Source organism: Microcaecilia unicolor, chromosome 3 (genome assembly GCF_901765095.1).
Source record: "Microcaecilia unicolor chromosome 3, aMicUni1.1, whole genome shotgun sequence".
Taxonomy (NCBI): Eukaryota; Metazoa; Chordata; class Amphibia; order Gymnophiona; family Siphonopidae; genus Microcaecilia; species Microcaecilia unicolor.
Genome location: NC_044033.1, coordinates 205,093,155 through 205,112,093, shown reverse-complemented (window position 1 = coordinate 205,112,093; position 18,939 = coordinate 205,093,155). Strand labels below are relative to the sequence as shown.

The 18,939-nt window shown below is 47.9% G+C and overlaps 2 protein-coding genes across 7 annotated transcripts in view; one reads left to right on the top strand and one right to left on the bottom strand.

Moving 5' to 3' along the window:
• KIFC1 (kinesin family member C1) overlaps positions 1–2,121 on the bottom strand; it is a 74,432-nt gene extending 72,311 nt beyond the window's left edge. For 2 of the 3 annotated variants that reach the window (XM_030197198.1, XM_030197195.1), the window contains exon 1: positions 1,665–2,121. The gene's annotated coding sequence lies outside the window, so the exon portion shown is untranslated. Of the gene's footprint in view, positions 1–1,660 lie in introns of all 3 variants that reach the window. The other variant, XM_030197197.1, reaches the window with a different exon arrangement.
• Positions 2,122–2,233: 112 nt separating this feature from the next.
• PHF1 (PHD finger protein 1) overlaps positions 2,234–18,939 on the top strand; it is a 30,796-nt gene continuing 14,090 nt past the window's right edge. For 3 of the 4 annotated variants that reach the window (XR_003941505.1, XM_030197199.1, XM_030197201.1), the window contains exons 1-10: positions 2,234–2,396; positions 4,210–4,400; positions 5,810–5,891; positions 6,574–6,669; positions 6,807–6,907; positions 6,993–7,141; positions 9,250–9,345; positions 13,968–14,036; positions 14,514–14,637; positions 15,092–15,159. Coding sequence is in view for 3 of the 4 variants with exons in the window: in XM_030197199.1 (XP_030053059.1) it covers positions 4,230–4,400; positions 5,810–5,891; positions 6,574–6,669; positions 6,807–6,907; positions 6,993–7,141; positions 9,250–9,345; positions 13,968–14,036; positions 14,514–14,637; positions 15,092–15,159 (956 nt within the window). In the remaining variant the exon portion in view is untranslated. The remainder of the gene's footprint in view (positions 2,397–4,209; positions 4,401–5,809; positions 5,892–6,573; positions 6,670–6,806; positions 6,908–6,992; positions 7,142–9,249; positions 9,346–13,967; positions 14,037–14,513; positions 14,638–15,091; positions 15,160–18,939) is intronic. The other variant, XM_030197200.1, reaches the window with a different exon arrangement.

The following is an 18,939-nucleotide window of genomic DNA, read 5'->3' as shown; positions in this document are numbered from 1 at the left end:
AGGAATGCTAAAAAATCATCCCGCACATTCCTCAATCTTCATTTCCCCAACTGTAAAGGTCTAAAATACAAACTAACGCATGCCTCTACCTTTTCCTACTTGAGCACACAATTCTGGAACTCGCTGCTGCAGAGCCTGAAAACGATCTATGAACTAACTAACTTCCGCAAACCAGTGGCATATCTGCGTGGGGCCACAGGAGCCTGGGCCCCCGCAGATTTCGCCCTGGACCCCCCCTACCGCCGTTAACCCTCCCCCGCTGTCATTGTTTACCTTTGCTGGGGGGGACCCCAACCCCCCGCCAGCCGACGTCTGCTTGCCGCCTTTAAAGATATTTCTTCAGCTGGCAGGGGACCCTGCCAGCCGACCCAACGTCTTTAAAGTTCTTCAGTCACGGAGGCCGAAGAACTTTAAAGACGTCGGGTCGGCTGGTGGGGGTTGGGGTCCCCCGCCAGCTGAAGAAATATCTTTAAAGGCGGCAGCGGACCTCAGCTGGCGGGGGGTGGGGTCCCCCACCAGCAAAGGTAAGCAACGGCAGCGGGGGAAGGGTTGGCGGTGGGGGGGGGGAGGGTGGAGAGTCGTTGGTGGGGGGATCTGGCAATGGCAGCGGGGGTTGTTAGGGGGGGGGGGGCTAAAATGTGCCCCCGACCTCTGGCTCTGCCCCCCCTACCGCCGGAGTCCACATACGCCCCTGCCGCAAACTACTGAAGACCCACCTCTTTAACAAGGCATACCACAAAGATCAACAAATGTGAACTCCTACAAATATACCCAGAATTGTCTTACAGCATTTGCTTGTCACTCTACTATCTTATTTCATCATTATCATGTTAAACAAGATCCTTATGTAATACTAAATGTATATTCTCTTATACATTTCCAACATTCATGATGTATTGTTAGCCACATTGAGCCTGCAAAGAGGTGGGAAAATGTGGGATACAAATGCAATAAATAAATAAACACTGTGTACTAAAGCTTTGTGCATGCCAGGTTACCAGCCTTCCCCCTTTTTCCTCAAGTGCCAGGAGTCTTGCACCTAGAGAAAGCTGCTGTTTACCAACAGCACTTACATATTGATGACAGGTATATATAGTACTGTACAAAGACAGACAGGGCTGGTGTAAGAGTATGGAACCCAAGGATGTCCAGTCCCTCCCAAGGAATTTGGACATACTCAGCAAACATGATCAGCAAAGTACCACCCTCTAAGAATACACAAGTGGCTCTTTGAATGTGTTTATTGCTTTGGACTGTGATTAATTTCTCTGGGCTACCTTCAAGAAGATTCCACCCTAGGTGATCACCCGATCTAGGACAGCACCAGACCTATAAATAGACAATCTCTGCTCTGTACTCTCAAATGCCACCACTGCTGGGGAGATGGAGGAAGGCGAGCAAGGCGTAAGAGCTGGGCTGAGGAGACGCAGAAATCCTCTTACCAGGTGTATCAAACACTGTACTGATACACATAAGGTCTGCCAGTGCCTCTATTCCCCTCCTAAAATGTTTCAGGTACAAGAAGTCCTTTTCCTGGGTTGGCATCCCCACCCTCCTCCCTTTAGGAGGTGGCTCTCCTCCATCACCTTCCCCACCAGAGGCCTCCCGAGTTTGTATCCTGCTCCTCCCCAACTCCTACCCCATTATTTCTCCTTCTCACCTACCCAGGGGGGCCTCTCGGGTTAATGGTTCCTCCTCAGTTCGTCTCTCCCAGAATCTCTAGGGGCCTCCGAGTTGTTGCCCCTTCTCTGTCCGTCTCTTCGCTGTATCTCTGAAATTTTCGTCTCTCTTCTCCTGTCCTCTTTTTCTTTCTTTGCCTCAGCCAGGCGGCCTTCAGGGCGGCGCGCGCTCACTTTTAAAATTTGAAACCGCGGACGATAGCATCCGGCCAATAGCAAGAGGAGACCGGTGTTAGCCAGATGGCGCATGCGCAGAAAGCTAGCGATTCCCCTCGGTTTTGGCGTACCCACTGAGCGCCACGGGAACCGTTGGGAGATGGGCTCCGGACATGTAAAGGGAGCGACAGCAAAAATAAAATAGAAAACGGTGCGCGGTGCTATCTCCCCGGCAGCGGAAAAGTTGTGATAGCGACGCCATCTTGGAAAGGTCAATAGGAGCGTCGCCCTCCGCTCTGCAGCCACGCCCACCCTTATTTGGCTCCGCCCCCTGCGTTCTCGCTCCACCCATGTCGACCTCGCCCACCTTCACTTCGCATTCCGCGGGCTCGCGCTCGGCCACGCCCCCTCTCCGCGTTCTCGTACTCGGTCCTTTCCTTGCTGCGTCACTGGCGCAGGGATGGAAGTGGTGGTGATGGTGATGACGCTGTTTGGGCTCCGGTTCCCGCATCCCTGCGGCGGGCCCTGTGCTTGAGAGACCAAGACTGACGGCGACACAAGGTAACGGGACGAACCGGGATGAAGAGGCTATATTCAGATAGCGGGATCGGGAGCAGGTCGGGAGATTTAAAAAAAAAAAAAGAGGGGAGGTGCATATCCGTTTACTGCGGGTGAAGGGATCTAGTCTGTGTTCTGATATATGTGGGGGGCGGTGTTGTGGATCCAGTTTGTGTACTGATCACTGGGGTTGGGGGGGGGGGGAGAGATCCAGGTGATGGAGATGCAGTCTGGATCCTGATCACAGGGGATGAGGGGGATCGATTCTGGATCCTGATCACTGGGGGGTGGATCCATTCTGGATTCTGATTTGGGAAGTTGGGGATCTAGGCTGTGTACTGATCACTGGGTGTGATGGATCCAGTCCGTAATCTGATCTTGTGTGTGTGTGTGTGTGTGGGGGGGGGGGGGGGTGATAGGATCTTCTCTGAATTCTGATCAATTGGGGTGATGAGATCGTCTGGATTCTGGGTTGATGATATCTGGATTCTGATTACTTGGGATCTAATCTTGATTCTGATCACAGGGGTGATGGGATCTAGTCTCAATTCGGACCATGAGGGGCGATGGGATCAAGGTCCGTGTTCTGATCACTGGGCTGTAATGAATTCAGTCTGTTCTAGGGGGGGAGGGTTGAGGACCCAGTCTGTGTTCTGATCACTGAGGGGTGATGGATTCAGTATGAACAGATCCAGTCTGAATTCTGACCATTGGGAGTGAAGGATCCAGTTTCTGATTTTGGGGGTGGGGATTCAGTCTGTGTACTGATCATTGGTGGTGATAGGATCCAGTATGTGTTCTAATTGGGGGAGGGGCTGGGGATCTACTCTGTATTCTGATAATTCAGGGTGATAGGATTCAGGTTGGATTCTGATCAGGGGGTGTGATTGGATCTAGTCTGTGTAGTGATCCTGCCTGTGTCATGACACAGGGGGAATGACGGGATCCAATTTGTGTTTTAGTATCTGGTCACTGTGGGGGTGATGGCATCATCTGGCATGATCACGGTGGGTGATGGGATTGTCTATATTCAGGGAACTGGGGGGGATGATGGGATCTAGTCTGCATTCTGGTGTCCAGTGATGGGATCCTCACTGGATTCTGATCACTGGGTGGGGGTGAAGGATCATCAATCTGGTGTCTGGTCAATGCGAGGTGATGGGATCATGTCTGTATTGTAGTGTCTGGTCATTGGGGGAGAGGATCCCATGTGTGTTCTGGTGCCTGTTCACAGGGGGATGATGTGATCTGTTATGCTGTCTGGTCACAGAGGGTGACGGGATCCATTCTGATTACTGAGGGTGATGGGATCTAGTCTGTGTTGTAGTGCCTGGTCATTGGGGGAGAGGATCCCATCTGTTTTCTGGTGCCTGGTCCCTGAGGGATGATGTGATCTGTTATGCTGTCTGGTCACAGAGGGTGATGGGAGATATTTTGGATTATTTTCACTGGGGGTAATGGGATCCAATTTATCTGGTGTCTGGTCACTGAGGGGTGATGGGAACCAGTCTGTGTTGTAGTGCCTAGTCATTCGGGGAGGGGATCCAGTCAGTGTTCTGGTCACGGGGGTAGGTAACAGGATCCCCTGTGTTCTGGTGTCTGTGTGGGTGATAGGATCCTGTGTTTTTGAGCTAATATTTGATAACTGGGGGATGCTGACATTCTGTCTTTCTTCTGGTGAAGGATGGAATGGAGTCTCTGTTAACGTATGTGGTCAGTGTATGGAGCCCTGATTTTATGTGGTCAGTGTCTGGCTTTCTGGTTGAATATACTGGCTGATGATTCTCCTCGTGGCTTGTTGTCCCTTCTGTTTTAGCTCAGTTGTTTTACAATGTAATGGAGGGTGAGCCTTCAGCACTGTCCCCCAGAGTGACCCGCAACTGCCCCAAGCTGGTGTGTGGCCAGGTGAAGAGGCCACGCTTTCAGACACTGGCCCGATTCTGGGAAGGGCAGGATGTTCTGGCCCGCTGGACCGACGGCTTGCTCTACCTGGGGATAATTAAAAAGGTGAGTAGCACTTCCTCTCTCCCTTGCCAGAAGGTTGCTTGATAAGCTTGTTTATATTACGGGTGGAGAAAGAGGAGGTTCTCAAGTCCCAACAAATGCAAAACATTTGGGGAAAAGATACAGAAATAGTCCTATTTGTATTGGGCACCACTGGCCTGAGTTACACCATATGACTTCCAGAAGGAACTCTCAGGCACAACACAGGTGTTGAGATAGGAGTTAGCAGTACATTTGAGAGGCTGTGTCATCTTTGGCATACCCTGGCTCAGGAGCAAGGTTCATTTCTATCCTGGTGTACGTGAGGTTACCTATTTGGAGTTGGTACCCCACGAGAGGCTTCTCCTGTTTTTCTCTCATGGCCTCTTTTTCGCTCTCTCTCTTTATTTTTGTAAGGGAATTATTTTGATCCTACTGGCCAAGATTACCGTCTCTTCATGTTTCTCTTTTCCCACCAACTTTTGTGCTTTATGTCTGATTAGCACTAAATTTCCTTACATGTTATTGGGGTCCACAAGGATCGTGACAGTTTTGTTCAACGTGGCTCTGTATGCAGGGCCGGTCTTAGCAAGTGCGGGGCTTGTGCAGTCCAATTTGATGGGACCCCACCCTAGCTCAAGGGCCGGCCACCCCTCCCTCTGAGCTCCAGGGTGGCCAGCCCTCCCTCCCGGGCCATCCCCTCCAAGCTCCAGGACCCCTCCCTCTGAATTTTAAAAGTTACCTCGTCAGGTTACAGGCAGCGGCAGGTAGCAGCAGTGAAAAGCGTGCGAGCTTGGCGCTTCAGGAGCCTTCCTTTCTCTCAGCTCTGGTCCTGCCTTCATTTCCTGTTTCCACGAGGGCGGGACCAGAGCTGAGAGAGAGAAGGGAAGGCTCCTGAAGCGCCGAGCAGCTCGCACGCTTTTCACTGCTGCTGCCTGTAACCCGACGAGGTAACTTTTAAAATTCAGAGGGAGGGGGACTGGAACTCAGGTGGTCGGGGCGGAGTCGCACCGCCCCCTTGAGCGCAAAGCCCTATGTGGTCGCCTCACCCTAAGACCAGCCCTGTCTGTATGTGTAAATTGTCAGGGGGCCTCAGACAGTAGCCTGGACTGAATGGTTTTGGAGGGATCCGTCCCTCTTGTGACTCCAAGCCTAAGGCTTTTCATTACATTTTTCCTCCAATGCACTCAGAATCGGGCCTTGAATGGCACGCACATAGAGAATTAATTGGGGGGGGGGGGGGGGGGATGCTATTTTTTTTAAAATTTGAAACAAATGTGTTAAATATACTTTGCTTTTTCTAATAAAGGAGTTTAAAAAATCAGCATCTACCACCCTTGATTCTCTGTGTGGACAGCAGGAGGCAGATTCGCTTGGTGCAGTCCTCTCACATGTGACATCTGTGTCACTATTTTTCCCATCTTTCTCTCCAGGTTGACAGCATTCAGCAGACATGCCTGGTGCGGTTTGAGGATAACTCACAGTTCTTGGTTCTCTGGAAAGATATCAGCCCTCGTAAGTATTTATTTGTTTTAAATAATCTATAACCTAGGTGGATTCCAGAACAAAACATACACCCCAAACTGCCTAATGCTTTTTATCGTTCTAGTTGCTGCCAAACCACATCTCCTCATAATCAATCAATAACAAAACACTTGTACAAATAAATGAGTTTTCAAAAGCTTCTTAAATTGTGCAGTGTCTCGGCAGTGCATTCCACAAAAGTGGCCCTTACAGCATAGTGCACCATCAACACAACCTGAACAGACAGCATCGTCTACCTGGCAGCTATCTTAAAAGGGCCTGAGACAAATACCAAGGTGCAACCAAATACAGTGTGATGAATCAAAACTTTATATTTCATTCTACTGGTTAATCAGTACAGATGTTTCAACAGCGGTGTAATATTATGTGAATATTTGGAAACGTCCATCACCATTCTAGCCGCTGCATTTTGTATCACCTTTAATGCCCTACATTTGTTTCTTTTGGAAGCCGGACCGATCTCTTCAGCATGATCTGACTGGAACCATGTTGTTCTAACCTAGCGCTCAGAGCTCAACGTTTTGCTGTATAGTACCCCTGGGATATATAGCAGTGTGACGATTTCTTAGTTGCAGCCTCTCGCTGATAACTTTTTACATACAGCCTATGTTTTGGGGTTTTATGTCACTAAATTGCTTTTTTCCTTCTCTAGCTGTGACTCCTGGCACACAGCAGGTGTGCTGTGTGTGTAATGATCGCACTGTGTCCGTAGAAAACAAACTAGTGCATTGTGGGAAATGTAAACATGGTAAGCAGAACGAATATTGATGAAGAAATGTGTTTCACCCACCCCTTTGCCCCAGGATCTGTTGTACGACAGGAAACAGTCCTAATTTATAGACTGCTCTGCTCTTCCTCAGCTTATTTTGTCTCTGTTTTTCATAGCTTATCACCAGGAATGCCATCTTCCCAGTATCCTTTCCGAGGCGGAGTTTGTGCTGAGCTCCTGGATGTGTCGGCAGTGTGTCTTTGCTGTGGCCACAAAGGTAACCTTTCCCAGCGCCAGCTCGCTTGTTGCTGACACTTCTGTAAGTGGGGTTCTCATTGTCCTGTTTCCCCACTCTCCTGTAGCGAGGCGGAGCATTGAAGAAAGGTCCCTATGCCAAGGCCATGCGGCTTATGAAACTGGTATTGCCCTATCAGCTGAAGTCTCTGGACTGGGACCCTTTGCACCAGACCAATCAGCAGCAATGTTACTGCTACTGCGGCGGCCCTGGAGAGTAAGTAACATAGTAGATGACGGCAGAAAAAGACCTGCATGGTCCATCTAGTCTGCCCAAGATAAACTCATATCTTGAATTTGTACCTGTCTTTTTCAGGGCACAGACCGTATAAGTCTGCCCAGCAGTATTTCCCGCCTCCCAACCACCAGTCCCGTCTCCCATCACCGGCTCTGGTACAGACCGTATAAGTCTGCCCTCCCCTATCCTAGCTTCCCAACCACCAACCCCTCTTCCCCCCACCTGCTCCGCCACCCAATTTCAGCTAAGCTTCTGAGGATCCATTCCTGCTGCACAGGATTCCTTTATGCATATCCCACGCATGTTTGAATTCCGTTACCGTTCCACCACCTCCCGCGGGAGGGCATTCCAAGCATCCACCACCCTCTCCGTGAAAAAATACTTCCTGACATCTTTTTTGAGTCTGCCCCCCTTCAATCTCATTTCATGTCCTCTCGTTCTACCGCCTTCCCATCTCCGTAAAAGATTTTTTTGCGGATTAATACCTTTCAAGTATTTGAACGTCTGTATCATATCACCCCTGTTCCTCCTTTCCTCCAGGGTATACATGTTCAGGTCAGCAAGTCTTTGGTCATACGTCTTGGAACGCAAATCCCATACCATTCTCGTAGCTTTTCTTTGCACCGCTTCCATTTTTTTAACATCCTTCGCAAGGTACGGCCTCCAAAACTGAACACAATACTCCAGGTGGGGCCTCACCAACGACTTGTACAGGGGCATCAACACTTCCTTTCTTCTGCTGATCACACCTCTCTCTATACAGCCTAGCAACCTTCTCGCTACGGCCACCGCCTTGTCACAATGTTTCGTCGCCTTCAGATCCTCGGATACTATCACCCCAAGATCCCTCTCCCCCTCAGTACCTATCAGACTCTCCCCGCCTAACACATACGTCTCTCGTGGGTTTCTACTCTCTAAATGCATCACTTTGCATTTCTTCGCATTGAATTTTAATTGCCAAACCTCAGACCATTCTTCTAGCTTCCTCAGATCCCTTTTCATGCTTTCCACTCCCTCCCGGGCGTCCACTCTGTTGCAAGTCTTAGTATCATCCGCAAATAGGCAAACTTTACCTTCTAACCCTTCGGCAATGTCACTCACAAATATATTGAACAGAATCGGCCCCAGCACCGATCCCTGAGGCACTCCGCTACTCACCTTTCCCTCCTCCGAGCGAACTCCATTTACCACCACCCTCTGTCGTCTGTCCGTCAACCAGTTCCTAATCCAGTTCACCACTTCGGGACCTATCTTCAGCCCATCTAGTTTATTTAAGAGCCTCCTGTGAGGAACCGTGTCAAAAGCTTTGCTAAAATCTAAGTAGATTACGTCTATAGCACGTCGATGATTCAATTCTCCAGTTACCCAATCAAAGAATTCAATGAGATTCGTTTGGCACGATTTCCCTCTGGTAAAACCATGTTGTCTCGGATCTTGCAGCTTGTTGGCTTCTAGGAAATTCACTATCCTTTCCTTCAGCATGGCTTCCATTACTTTTCCAATAACCGAAGTGAGGCTTACCGGCCTATAGTTTCCAGCTTCTTCCCTATCACCACTTTTGTGAAGAGGTACCACCTCCGCCGTTCTCCAGTCCCTCGGAACCTCTCCAGTCTCCAAGGATTTATTAAACAAATCTTTAAGAGGACCCGCCAGGACCTCCCTGAGCTCCCTCAATATTCTGGGGTGGATCCCGTCCGGTCCCATGGCTTTGTCCACCTTTAGCTTTCCAAGTTGTTGATACACACTCTCTTCCGTGAACGGTGCTATATCCATTCCATTCTCAGGTGTACTTTTGCCAGTGGCAGAGCTGATTGGAGAAGCCTGTAGCAGTTGAGTGTAGATTCACAAGAGAGGAGATATATTTGTAAACTCATCTCCAAGCAACAACTTCCATGCAGAGCCTCTCTCTTTTTCTGGGAGATTGACAGGTTGAAGTTTCTCTTTTTCATGGAGGCTGGTTGGGTGGATCCTTAACTGTGGGAGATGAGCGAGACTGAATGTGAGCCTCCGTCTCTCTGTAGGTTGCTGGTAGGGAGTGTCCTTCCTTTTGTGGAGAATAGTGACAGGGCTGTTTCTTTCTGCTACAGATGGAATATGAAGATGTTGCAGTGCTGTAGATGTGGCCAGTGGTTCCATGAAGCTTGCACTCAATGTCTTACCAAACCACTCTTGTATGGAGATAGGTGAGAGAGATTGGGGGGGGGGGGGGGGGGCACTGGTTTTATATGCAGATGTGTGCCCGATGTACAAATGCAGATTCTTGCCATGCAGATCAGGAGTCTGTCTCTGCATGATGATGGTAATGGGGGGGGGGGGGGGGGAGATTTAATAAATGGCACCCAAAGTTCGGATGATCCCCCTTACGCCTGCCATAGGCTGGCGCCCAACTTATGGTAGTTAGGTGTGTAAATGATAGACTTGTGGGGCAATGATGGTCACGCTTCCTTTGGAGTTGTGTACAAAATTTAGGCGTGCATGTTATGGAATAGAGCGTAGGACAAATGTGCAAGAAACTCCAAATTGCTACTACTATTTAGCATTTCTATAGTGCTACAAGGCGTACGCAGCGTTGCACAAACATAGAAGAAAGACAGTCCCTGCTCAAAGAGCTTACAATCTAATAGACAAAAAATAAATAAAGTAATCAAATCAATTAATGTGAACGGGAAGGAAGAGAGAAGGGTAGGTGGAGGCAAGTGGTTACAAGTGGTTACGAGTCAAAAGCAATGTTAAAAAGGTGGGCTTTCAGTCTAGATTTAAAGGTGGCCAAGGATGGGGCAAGACGTAGGGGCTCAGGAAGTTTATTCCAGGCGTAGGGTGCAGCGAGACAGAAGGCATGAAGTCTGGAGTTGGCAGTAGTGGAGAAGGGAACAGATAAGAAGGATTTATCCATGGAGCGGAGTGCACGGGAAGGGGTGTAGGGAAGGACGAGTGTGGAGAGATACTGGGAAGCAGCAGAGTGAGTACATTTATAGGTTAGTAGAAGAAGTTTGAACAGGATGCGAAAACGGATAGGGAGCCAGTGAAGGGTCTTGAGGAGAGGGGTAGTATGAGTAAAGCGACCCTGGCGGAAGACGAGACGGGCAGCAGAGTTTTGAACCGACTGGAGAGGGGAGAGGTGACTAAGTGAGAGGCCAGCAAGAAGCAGATTGCAGTAGTCTAAACGAGAGGTGACAAGGGTGTGGATGAGGGTTTTGGTAGAGTGCTCGGAAAGAAAGGGGCGGATTTTACGGATGTTGTAAAGAAAGAAACGACAGGTCTTGGCAATCTGCTGGATATGAGCAGAGAAGGAGAGAGAAGAGTCAAAGATGACCCCAAGGTTTCGAGCTGAGGAGACAGGGAGAATGAGAGAGCCATCAACAGAAATAGAAAACGGGGGGAGCGGGGAGGTGGGTTTGGGGGGGAAAATGAGAAGCTCGGTTTTGGTCATATTTAATTTCAGGTGGCGTTGAGACATCCAGACAGCAATGTCAGACAAGCACGCTGAAACTTTGGTTTGGATGCAATGTGAGATATCAGGGGTAGAAAGGTAGATTTGGGAGTCATCAGCATAGAGATGGTAGGAAAAGCCATGGGATGAGATTAATGAACCAAGGGAAGAAGTGTAGATAGAAAAGAGGAGGGGACCAAGAACAGAACCCTGAGGTACACCGACAGGCAGAGGGATAGAAGTAGAAGAGGATCCACCAGAGTGAACACTAAAGGTGCGGAGGGAGAGGTAGGAAGAGAACCAGGAAAGGACAGAGCCCTGGAATCCAAGTGAGGACAGGGTATCGAGGAGTATGCTGTGATCAACAGTGTCAAAAGCAGCAGAAAGATCAAGAAGAATGAGGATGGAATATTGACCTCTGGATTTAGCCAGTAATAGGTCATTGGAGACTTTAGTTAGAGCAGTTTCGGTTGAGTGGAGAGGGCAAAAACCAGATTGTAGTGGGTCAAGAATAGCATGTGAGGAGAGAAAATCAAGGCAGCGGCGGTGAACAGCACGCTCAAGTAATTTGGAGAGAAAAGGAAGGAGGGAGATGGGTCGGTACTTAGAGGGACAAGTAGGGTCGAGTGAAGGCTTCTTAAGGAGAGGTGTGACCACAGCATGTTTAAAGGCAGCAGGGACAGTCGCAGTGGAAAGTGAGAGGTTGAGAATGTGACAGATAAAAGGAATAAGAGCAGGAGAGATGGCATTAAGAAGGTGGGTGGGAATGGGATCAGAGGAACAGGTGGTACATTTTGAGGAAGAAAGGAGAAGTGTAGTTTCCTCAATAGTAACTTCAGGAAAGGAGGGAAGGAGAGAGAGGGGAACGGACTAGTGGAGGGAGAGGTGGTGAGGTAGAGAAAGCAAGGTTTATCTTTTGAACCTTGTGAAAGAATTCAGCAAGGGTCTGAGGAGATAATGAAGGGGGAGTTGGGGGAGGGGGCACCTTGAGGAGAGAGTTCAATGTGGTGAAGAGAAGTCGAGGATTAGAGCCAAGAGAGTTGGTCAGTTGGATATAATAATCCTGTTTGGCACGTAAAAGAGCAGATTGGAAGGAGGTCAGCATGAACTTAAAGTGTGAGAAATCAGCAAGGGCCCAAGATTTCCGCCAGAGGTGTTCGGCGGAGCGGGTACAGGAACGTAGGTAGCGGATATTAGAAGTCAGCCAAGGTTGGGGTTTTGTACGCCTTACAGGGCGGGTCATCAAAGGTGCAAGAGTGTCTAAGGCAGAGGATAGAGTATTGTTGTAAGAAGAAACAGCCTCGTTGACAGACGTGGATGGTGCCACAGTAGAGAGGAGGTTTGAAACATGGGAGGATAGAGATGAAGGGTCAATATCGTGAAGATTCCTAGATAAATTAGATAAGATAGGACGGGACTGGGAGGGAGGGAGATTTATGTGTGAAAGTTATAAGATGGTGATCAGAGGAGGGAAGATCAGAGGCAAGGAAACTAGAGGGTGAACAGTTGGAGGAGAAGATGAGATCAAGACAGTGACCATTTTGATGAGTGGGGGAGGTGGAGCATAGTTGGAGATTAAAGGAGGACATTAAAGCGAGTAACTTGGAAATATAAGAGTTGGAAGGATCATTAGCAGGAATATTAAAGTCACCAAGGATGAAAAAAAGGGGGAGGAAGGATCATGGAAGAAGGCAAGCCAGGCGTCAAAGTCACTGAGAAAGGATGAAAGGGACTTATCAGGGGGACGATAAATGACCGCTATTCGAAGAGGCAGAGGAGAGAAAAGGCGGATAGAGTGGACTTCAAAGGAGGAAAAACAGTGAGATTGAGGTGGAAGAAGGGGTTGAAATCTGGAGGAGGGAGAGAGAAGTAGTCCAACACCGCCCCCACGGCCAGCAGGCCGAGGAGTATGTGAAAATAGATAACCGCCATGGCACAGGGCTGCGACTGAAGCAGAGTCATCAGGGCAGAGCCAGGTTTCTGTTATGGCGAGCAGATGGAGGTGACGCGAGATAAAGAGGTCCTGGATATAGGCGAGTTCGTTACAGATAGAGCGGGCATTCCATAGGGCGCAAGAGAAGGGCAGAGAAGAGGAGGGGAGTAGAGAAATAGAGATGAGGTTAGAGAGGTCGCGGTGAGATCTGTATTGGGATAATAGTTGGTGAGGGGGGCCAGGATTGGGATTGATGTCACTGGCTGAGAGTAAGAGAAGGAGTAAAAGAGAGTGGAGGAGAGTAGGAGAGGTGTGGCCACGAAGGCGAGAGGTATTTAGGTGGAATGGGGAAGGCAAAATGGACGGAAGAAAGAGGCGGAGATTAAAAGCCAAGAGGGAGGAAGAGGGTAGGAGAGAAGGTGAGGTGATGAAGTCAATGGATGGGCAGTGAGTTCCTGTAGCGGAGAGAGGTAGGGGGTGAGGGAAAAGATTAGGAAGGGACAGGGCTAGGAAGAGAATGTGAATAGGGGCCATAAATGACTGAGGTACTTTAGCAACTGGGAAGAAGATTAGATGTAAAGAGAAAAATGCCTCGGCGCGCACCACCTAGAGCGGAGGCCCTGAGTGGATTGGCGTGGACCTGGGTGTCACCCCGAAGAAGGCTGTAAGGATATGCAGATGAGCTGCAAGTCCTCCACAGTACCTGAAAGGCAGCCGGTGGTAGAGCTGGGCACCTCTCAGCTGAGGAAAGGCTTACCAGGGGTTAGGCCGAAGCCAGCATTCCTCCCCCTGAGGGTCGCCAATTAACATCAATTATTGATTGTTAGCACCCAGTTAGCTAGTTATTTTACATATGGATCTGCAATACAGAATGCAGGGGTGAGTGCTGGAAGGTTCTACAGATTCTATCGATGTGGGCGTTTAAGGATATTGGATATCTGTTTTTAGGATCAAAGGAGTGAGGATTGCCACAGGGAGCCATACTTACTTACATTGACTCAGTGACCCAGGGGCCCCTTAGAACTATAGACACTTAAGCACAGTAGTATGCCCTCTATGATAATGGACACATATATCATAAAAACTGAGCCTTTGTGGATTTAAAAAGCGTAGTCTCAAAGTAGCAGGAGTGCGGCAGCCCGCACTCCTTTGGCCGTCTCTGCCCTTCTTTTTTCTTGGTAGTCTGCGGAGTGTGCTTCTTGTTTTCTGTTTTGTTCTGGAAATCTGTTTCTGTATGTGTGCTGTGGCTGCAGGTGAAGGAAGCTCTGCTTCTGGGGGTTCTCTCGCTGCAAACACAGGCTGCAGGGTGAACGCAGACACGTTGCAGTAAATCGGTGGGCCGTATTTTACTTATTCCCACTCTAGGGGCATGAAATTTGTCGGGTAGGGGAAGAGGACTGTGCTGCTTGTGACCGTGTGGGTTTGTGGTTTTTATTTTCCAGATTTTACGTTTTTGAGTGTGCTGTGTGTACCAAGGGACTGGAAAGCGTCTGGAGGCTTCCTCTGCGATGGTAAGTTCACTTTTCTGTAGGATTGAAATCCTCTTTGAGGTAGGAAAGAATCGATTATGCAAGATTAACTTTTGTGATGCAGCATTAAACGGATTAAGAAAGGAAACTAAACCAGTGGTGATTTTTGAAGGAAGTAGGCCACCGTACCTAACGGGGAGGAAGGGCTGCATTTGTGGTTACACTGCATCATTAGAGAGGGTGGGTGCTGGGAGCATATTCTGTACCCTTTGTCTCTCTGCACACTGGGTTGGTTGCTGTCTTGTCTCCTTCTCCTCTTTCCTCCCAGGACAGATATTAGATGCTCTCAGCTTGACGCATTAAACCTTTTTTTTTTTTTTTTTTCTTATTTTGCATCTATGGGGAAATGCTTAGTATGAGGAATCCATTGGCCTCTATCACCCTTCTCTCTTTCTTCCCCTCCAAGATGGATGTTGCCCACCATGCTGTTTTTTTGCCTCCTCTTTCTCTCTCCCCCAGGGTGGATATTGCTCACCTTATCCTTTATCACCTCAGTGTTTGCTGCAAAAAGAAATATTTTGATTTTGAAAGGGAGATTCTTACCTTTGCCAATGAGAACTGGGAGAACCTGCTGCTAGGGGAGGTGAGTTTGTATCTTTTAAACAAAGTGGTAGTATGAACAAGGGCGGGCCCGGAGCCAGGACAAACCAGTGGGACTGAGTTTTAAGGTGGATTTGACAGGGTGGGGGGGGGGAGGCAGGCCCTATGTTTGTGGAGAAAAGGGGGGAATGTAGTGGATGCAGATGATTGTTTATTTGCTGTTTTGTTTTTTTTAATCTATCACATTTGCTGTACACGTGTATTTACTTGATTATCATATTGGAAAATCTGTAAATAAATTTTAAAAAGGGGGCAGGCCAGGTTTTTTATATTTACACGTAGGGAGAAAAGGGGCAGGCCAGCATCTGGTTAAGGATGTATATTGTATATGTGTACAAAGAGGAGGCGGCCAGCTTGTAGCAGATCCTTTAGCGCTGGTTTGCTGCTCTCTGATTGGTCTCTTGACACTAACTCCCCACTTGATTGGTCTTTTTCAGCTTTCAAGCACACCCAAAGCAGAGCGCTATAATCAGCTACTGAACGTATTAAACACACATAAAGACAGGTACAGTATGTGAAGAACCTCTCATCTTCTTCCATCAGCATCGGACAGAAGGTCTTTCAGCTGTTTCTTTTCCATTTCACCTGCAACTCACTAGTTTCCCTTGCATCTGTCCCTTGGTTTGTTCACACACCAAAGACTCTCTGATGACAGGTGTATTAGAGCCACGCAGACAGGTCACTTGACTCTGTCTTGTGCCAGGATGGAGGATCCTTATACAACGTTCTGAAAAGCTTTCTGGGCGTGTGTGTTGACTTCCCTTTTACTGCTGGGCTGGCTGTTCCTTTTTTTTTGTGCTTGGCGGACTATCCTACCTGACCACTTCTGCCGTTAATTTGGGCCTTCTGACTTTTGAGAGCATTTTTTCTTTGCAGGTTTATTGTATTGTGTTCTGGTTTTGTACTTTTTTAAGAAGCTTCCTCCTTGGACTTTGCTGCATGCTTACCTGAGTTCCGCTTACTTTGTATTCTACTAGTTCTGCAGGTTTTTTTCATTACGTGCATCTTTGCTTTCTCTGAACATTTCTTTAAAAGTTGATTTCCCAGCACAACCAAGAAGCAAACTAAAGGCTTCAGGATTTGCTCATAATACTCACAGAAGATGCACCTAACAGGCTATCTTCTTGTGCAACTTCAGTACAAACATTTCGTCACCGAGTATGGTTCAGATTTAGTTGGAAATATTCTGAACCTACAGTCGGCATTCAGCAAGTCTTAACTAAAAGCTGAAGTCAATGGAGAAGACCTGGGCAACTAATTGAGAATTCATATTGGTAGCCAGGTCTCATCAAAGTGACCGAGGACTATAATCTCAACACTTCAGGTCAAGGATAGGTCACGCAGGAAAAAATCCCTCTTTTCTGCTCAAATATAATAACATAGTAGATGACGGCAGATGAAAACCTGTACGGTCCATCCAGTGTGCCCAACAAGATAAACTTATAGCATGAGGTATGATATGATACTACAAATGCATACTTGATCTTGATTTGGCGTTGCTATTTTTAGGGCACGGACTGTAGAAGTCTGCCCGGCACTGGCCTTGTTCTCCAGCTTCTGAAGCTATCATCAAAGCTCCACTCCAGCCCATCCAAATCACAGCCGTGATCAGGACACCGACAGTAGAAGTCGGCCTGGCACTGGCCTATCTGTCCAGCCACGATCAGGACCATAGAAGTTCTCGGCACTGAAGATCAGTAAGACAAAGCCTTACAGCTTCAAGAGTGAGAGAGAGGCTCCTCTACATTTGCAAAATACACGCATAAACCTCGGTAAAGAGAGAAACCAAAAACAGAGCAACAGCAAGAGATCTGAATGAAACAGGAGGAGACCAAAGAAAGAAGGAAAAACCTCAACTTTAGAGTTCGAAAGACATCGACAAGGGAAAAGATAAGGGAGCCTTACTCATCTCTCACTGCATTGGCCTTCGGAACGACAGAAAGTGTGACAGGTCCCACAATAGCCCTCGTAGCTCTGGTTAGCACTGACTGAACTTTCTGACATACCCCACCATTGAAGGCGGAAAGCTGAATTACACCAGGGAACCAGACCGTTACAACATCTCATTCTCTTCCATGTCCGCAAGCTCCCTTCCCTCCACCCCTTTTTATTATCCCTGGTTCTTCCAATTATCCCTTCCTGTGTGTTTCATATAACTGGCTCACTGCTTTCTTCAGTCGCAGTAGTTCTCCAGCTACTGAAGCTGAATCATCACAAGCAATTTAAGGATTCGGCATGAGTCAAATTGGGCAAGACCTAGTACCCTGATGGCGAACCTATGACACGCGTGTCAGTACTGACACGCGTAGCCATTTTCAGTGACACGCGGCCGCATGTGGCCGCATACAGAGAAGCAGCGGAGTTCCTTGCTGACACCTGGGGCGGATCGCCGATGCGCCCCCCCTCCCCCCCGGTGCAGCGCGACCTCCCCCCCCCCCCCCGGCGAAATCACCCGGTGCATGTTTACCCGCTGGGGGTGTGCCGTGTGCGCTCCTATTGGCTCCCTCCCTGCTGCTCCCTCTGCCCCGGCTCCTCACTTCCGGCCGGCGGAGCAGAGAGCAGCGGAATGCCGTGGGGGACGCATCTCTGAGGGCCCTGTGATCACCATTACCAGCAACCATCATCCAATCTACTGTTCTGGGGTGTCGTGGATTTGTAATTGACCACCATTACTGAGATAGGTGAGGGGGAGGCTGGGAGAGGCGAGGGCATGTGCTATGGGTGCCGTTTCCCGCCATTAGAAATAGCGGCAGCCATCTTAATTTACATAAGGTGGTCAGTTAGGCTAGTTAACCCTTAATTGCCTGCAGGGCTAACAGGCTATCTATAATTCTATCTTCTGTCTCTGCCCCCCTGATGGAGAACTCAAAAAATAAAAAACCAAGGTTAAGTAAAGGAAGTGGTAGTAGCAGTAGCCGACCCTTTCAAGAGACATGGACCGAGATGTATGGCATTATAGAAAAAAATGGCAAATCATTTTGCGTTCTATGTACTGAAACGGTAGTAAGCAGAACGTGGAATATAAATAGACATTTTGAAACTAATCATTCCCAGCTCTTGAAAAAAAGTGAGGATGAACGGAAGGAATACATTTCCAGGCAGCTACACTTTTATAAGAGCCAATCTAAGTCCATCCTTAAATTTGTAAAAGGTTCTACAAATTTAACATCTGCAAGTTTGAGCATTGCTCACTCCATAGCTCAGCATGGAAAAGCACTCAGTGAGGGAGAATTTATTAAAGAAACTCTCCTAAGATGTGCACCAGTTCTATTTCACGATATGCAGAATAAAGATGCAATTATTAAGAGAATATCTGAGTTACCAGGAAATTTGGAGTGCCTGGATCCGATTACCAGACACTTTTAGCACCCTGAAAAATATAGCAATGGCTTTACTCACAATTTTTCCCTCTACGTACTTTTGTGAAACCTTATTCTCAGCGTTAAATAATATCAAAACCAACAAAAGAAACAGATTGACAGATGAAGTTAGTAGCGCTTGCTTGGGCTTGAAGTGTACAAAATACCAACCTTCAATTGAAGATTTCCTTAGCGTCCCTCCGGACCGGACCAGGATTGGACTGTTGGGTTGTGCCCGCCTACCAGCAGGTGGAGACTGAGAAAAACTCTGACTCTAGAGAGCCAATAGGAGCCCTGGCCATGTGACCTTAGCCCCAGTATTTTCTCAGTCTCTCAGCAGGTAGGAAGTGAGCCCATTAGTCTCTCTCTCTCTCTTTTTCTCTATAAGATATTACAGATATATTTATAATACTTCTTCTGTGCCTGGAATCGTAATTAGAGGCTTGACAGGGTTTCTTTTCTTTCTTTGACAGCCTCTGGGGTGTTAAACTCGGGTGTCTCGAGTCCACCCCCCTTCCTCCCCATCTCCCTGGCTTAGCAGGGAAGGGCCGTCCCTTTCTCTGGAAAGGTGTACTGTCTTTGGGAGAGGCAGCCACTTTTAATAGGCAGCTGTTTTTAAAGAATTAAATCAAGTAAAAGAAAATTAAAAGAATTAATTCAATTGAAAGGAATTTAAAGGAAGTAGTTTTTGCTTTCCCCAGGCTTATAATGAGCAGGTGGTAGCTCTTCTATCTTATTCTGTTTGAGTAATCTTTATTTTCTTTTCTGGCGGAGCTATTTAAAAAAAAAGAAAAAAAAAAAGTGATAAGTCAGCGTCTGTGACTTTAATCGGCGTTTTTTTTGTTATCTTCATTATTTTTCCTCTGCTATCCGGCGTTGTTAGCGGCGGTAGTTGTAAAAAAAAAAAAAGAGGCGCGAACTGTTAA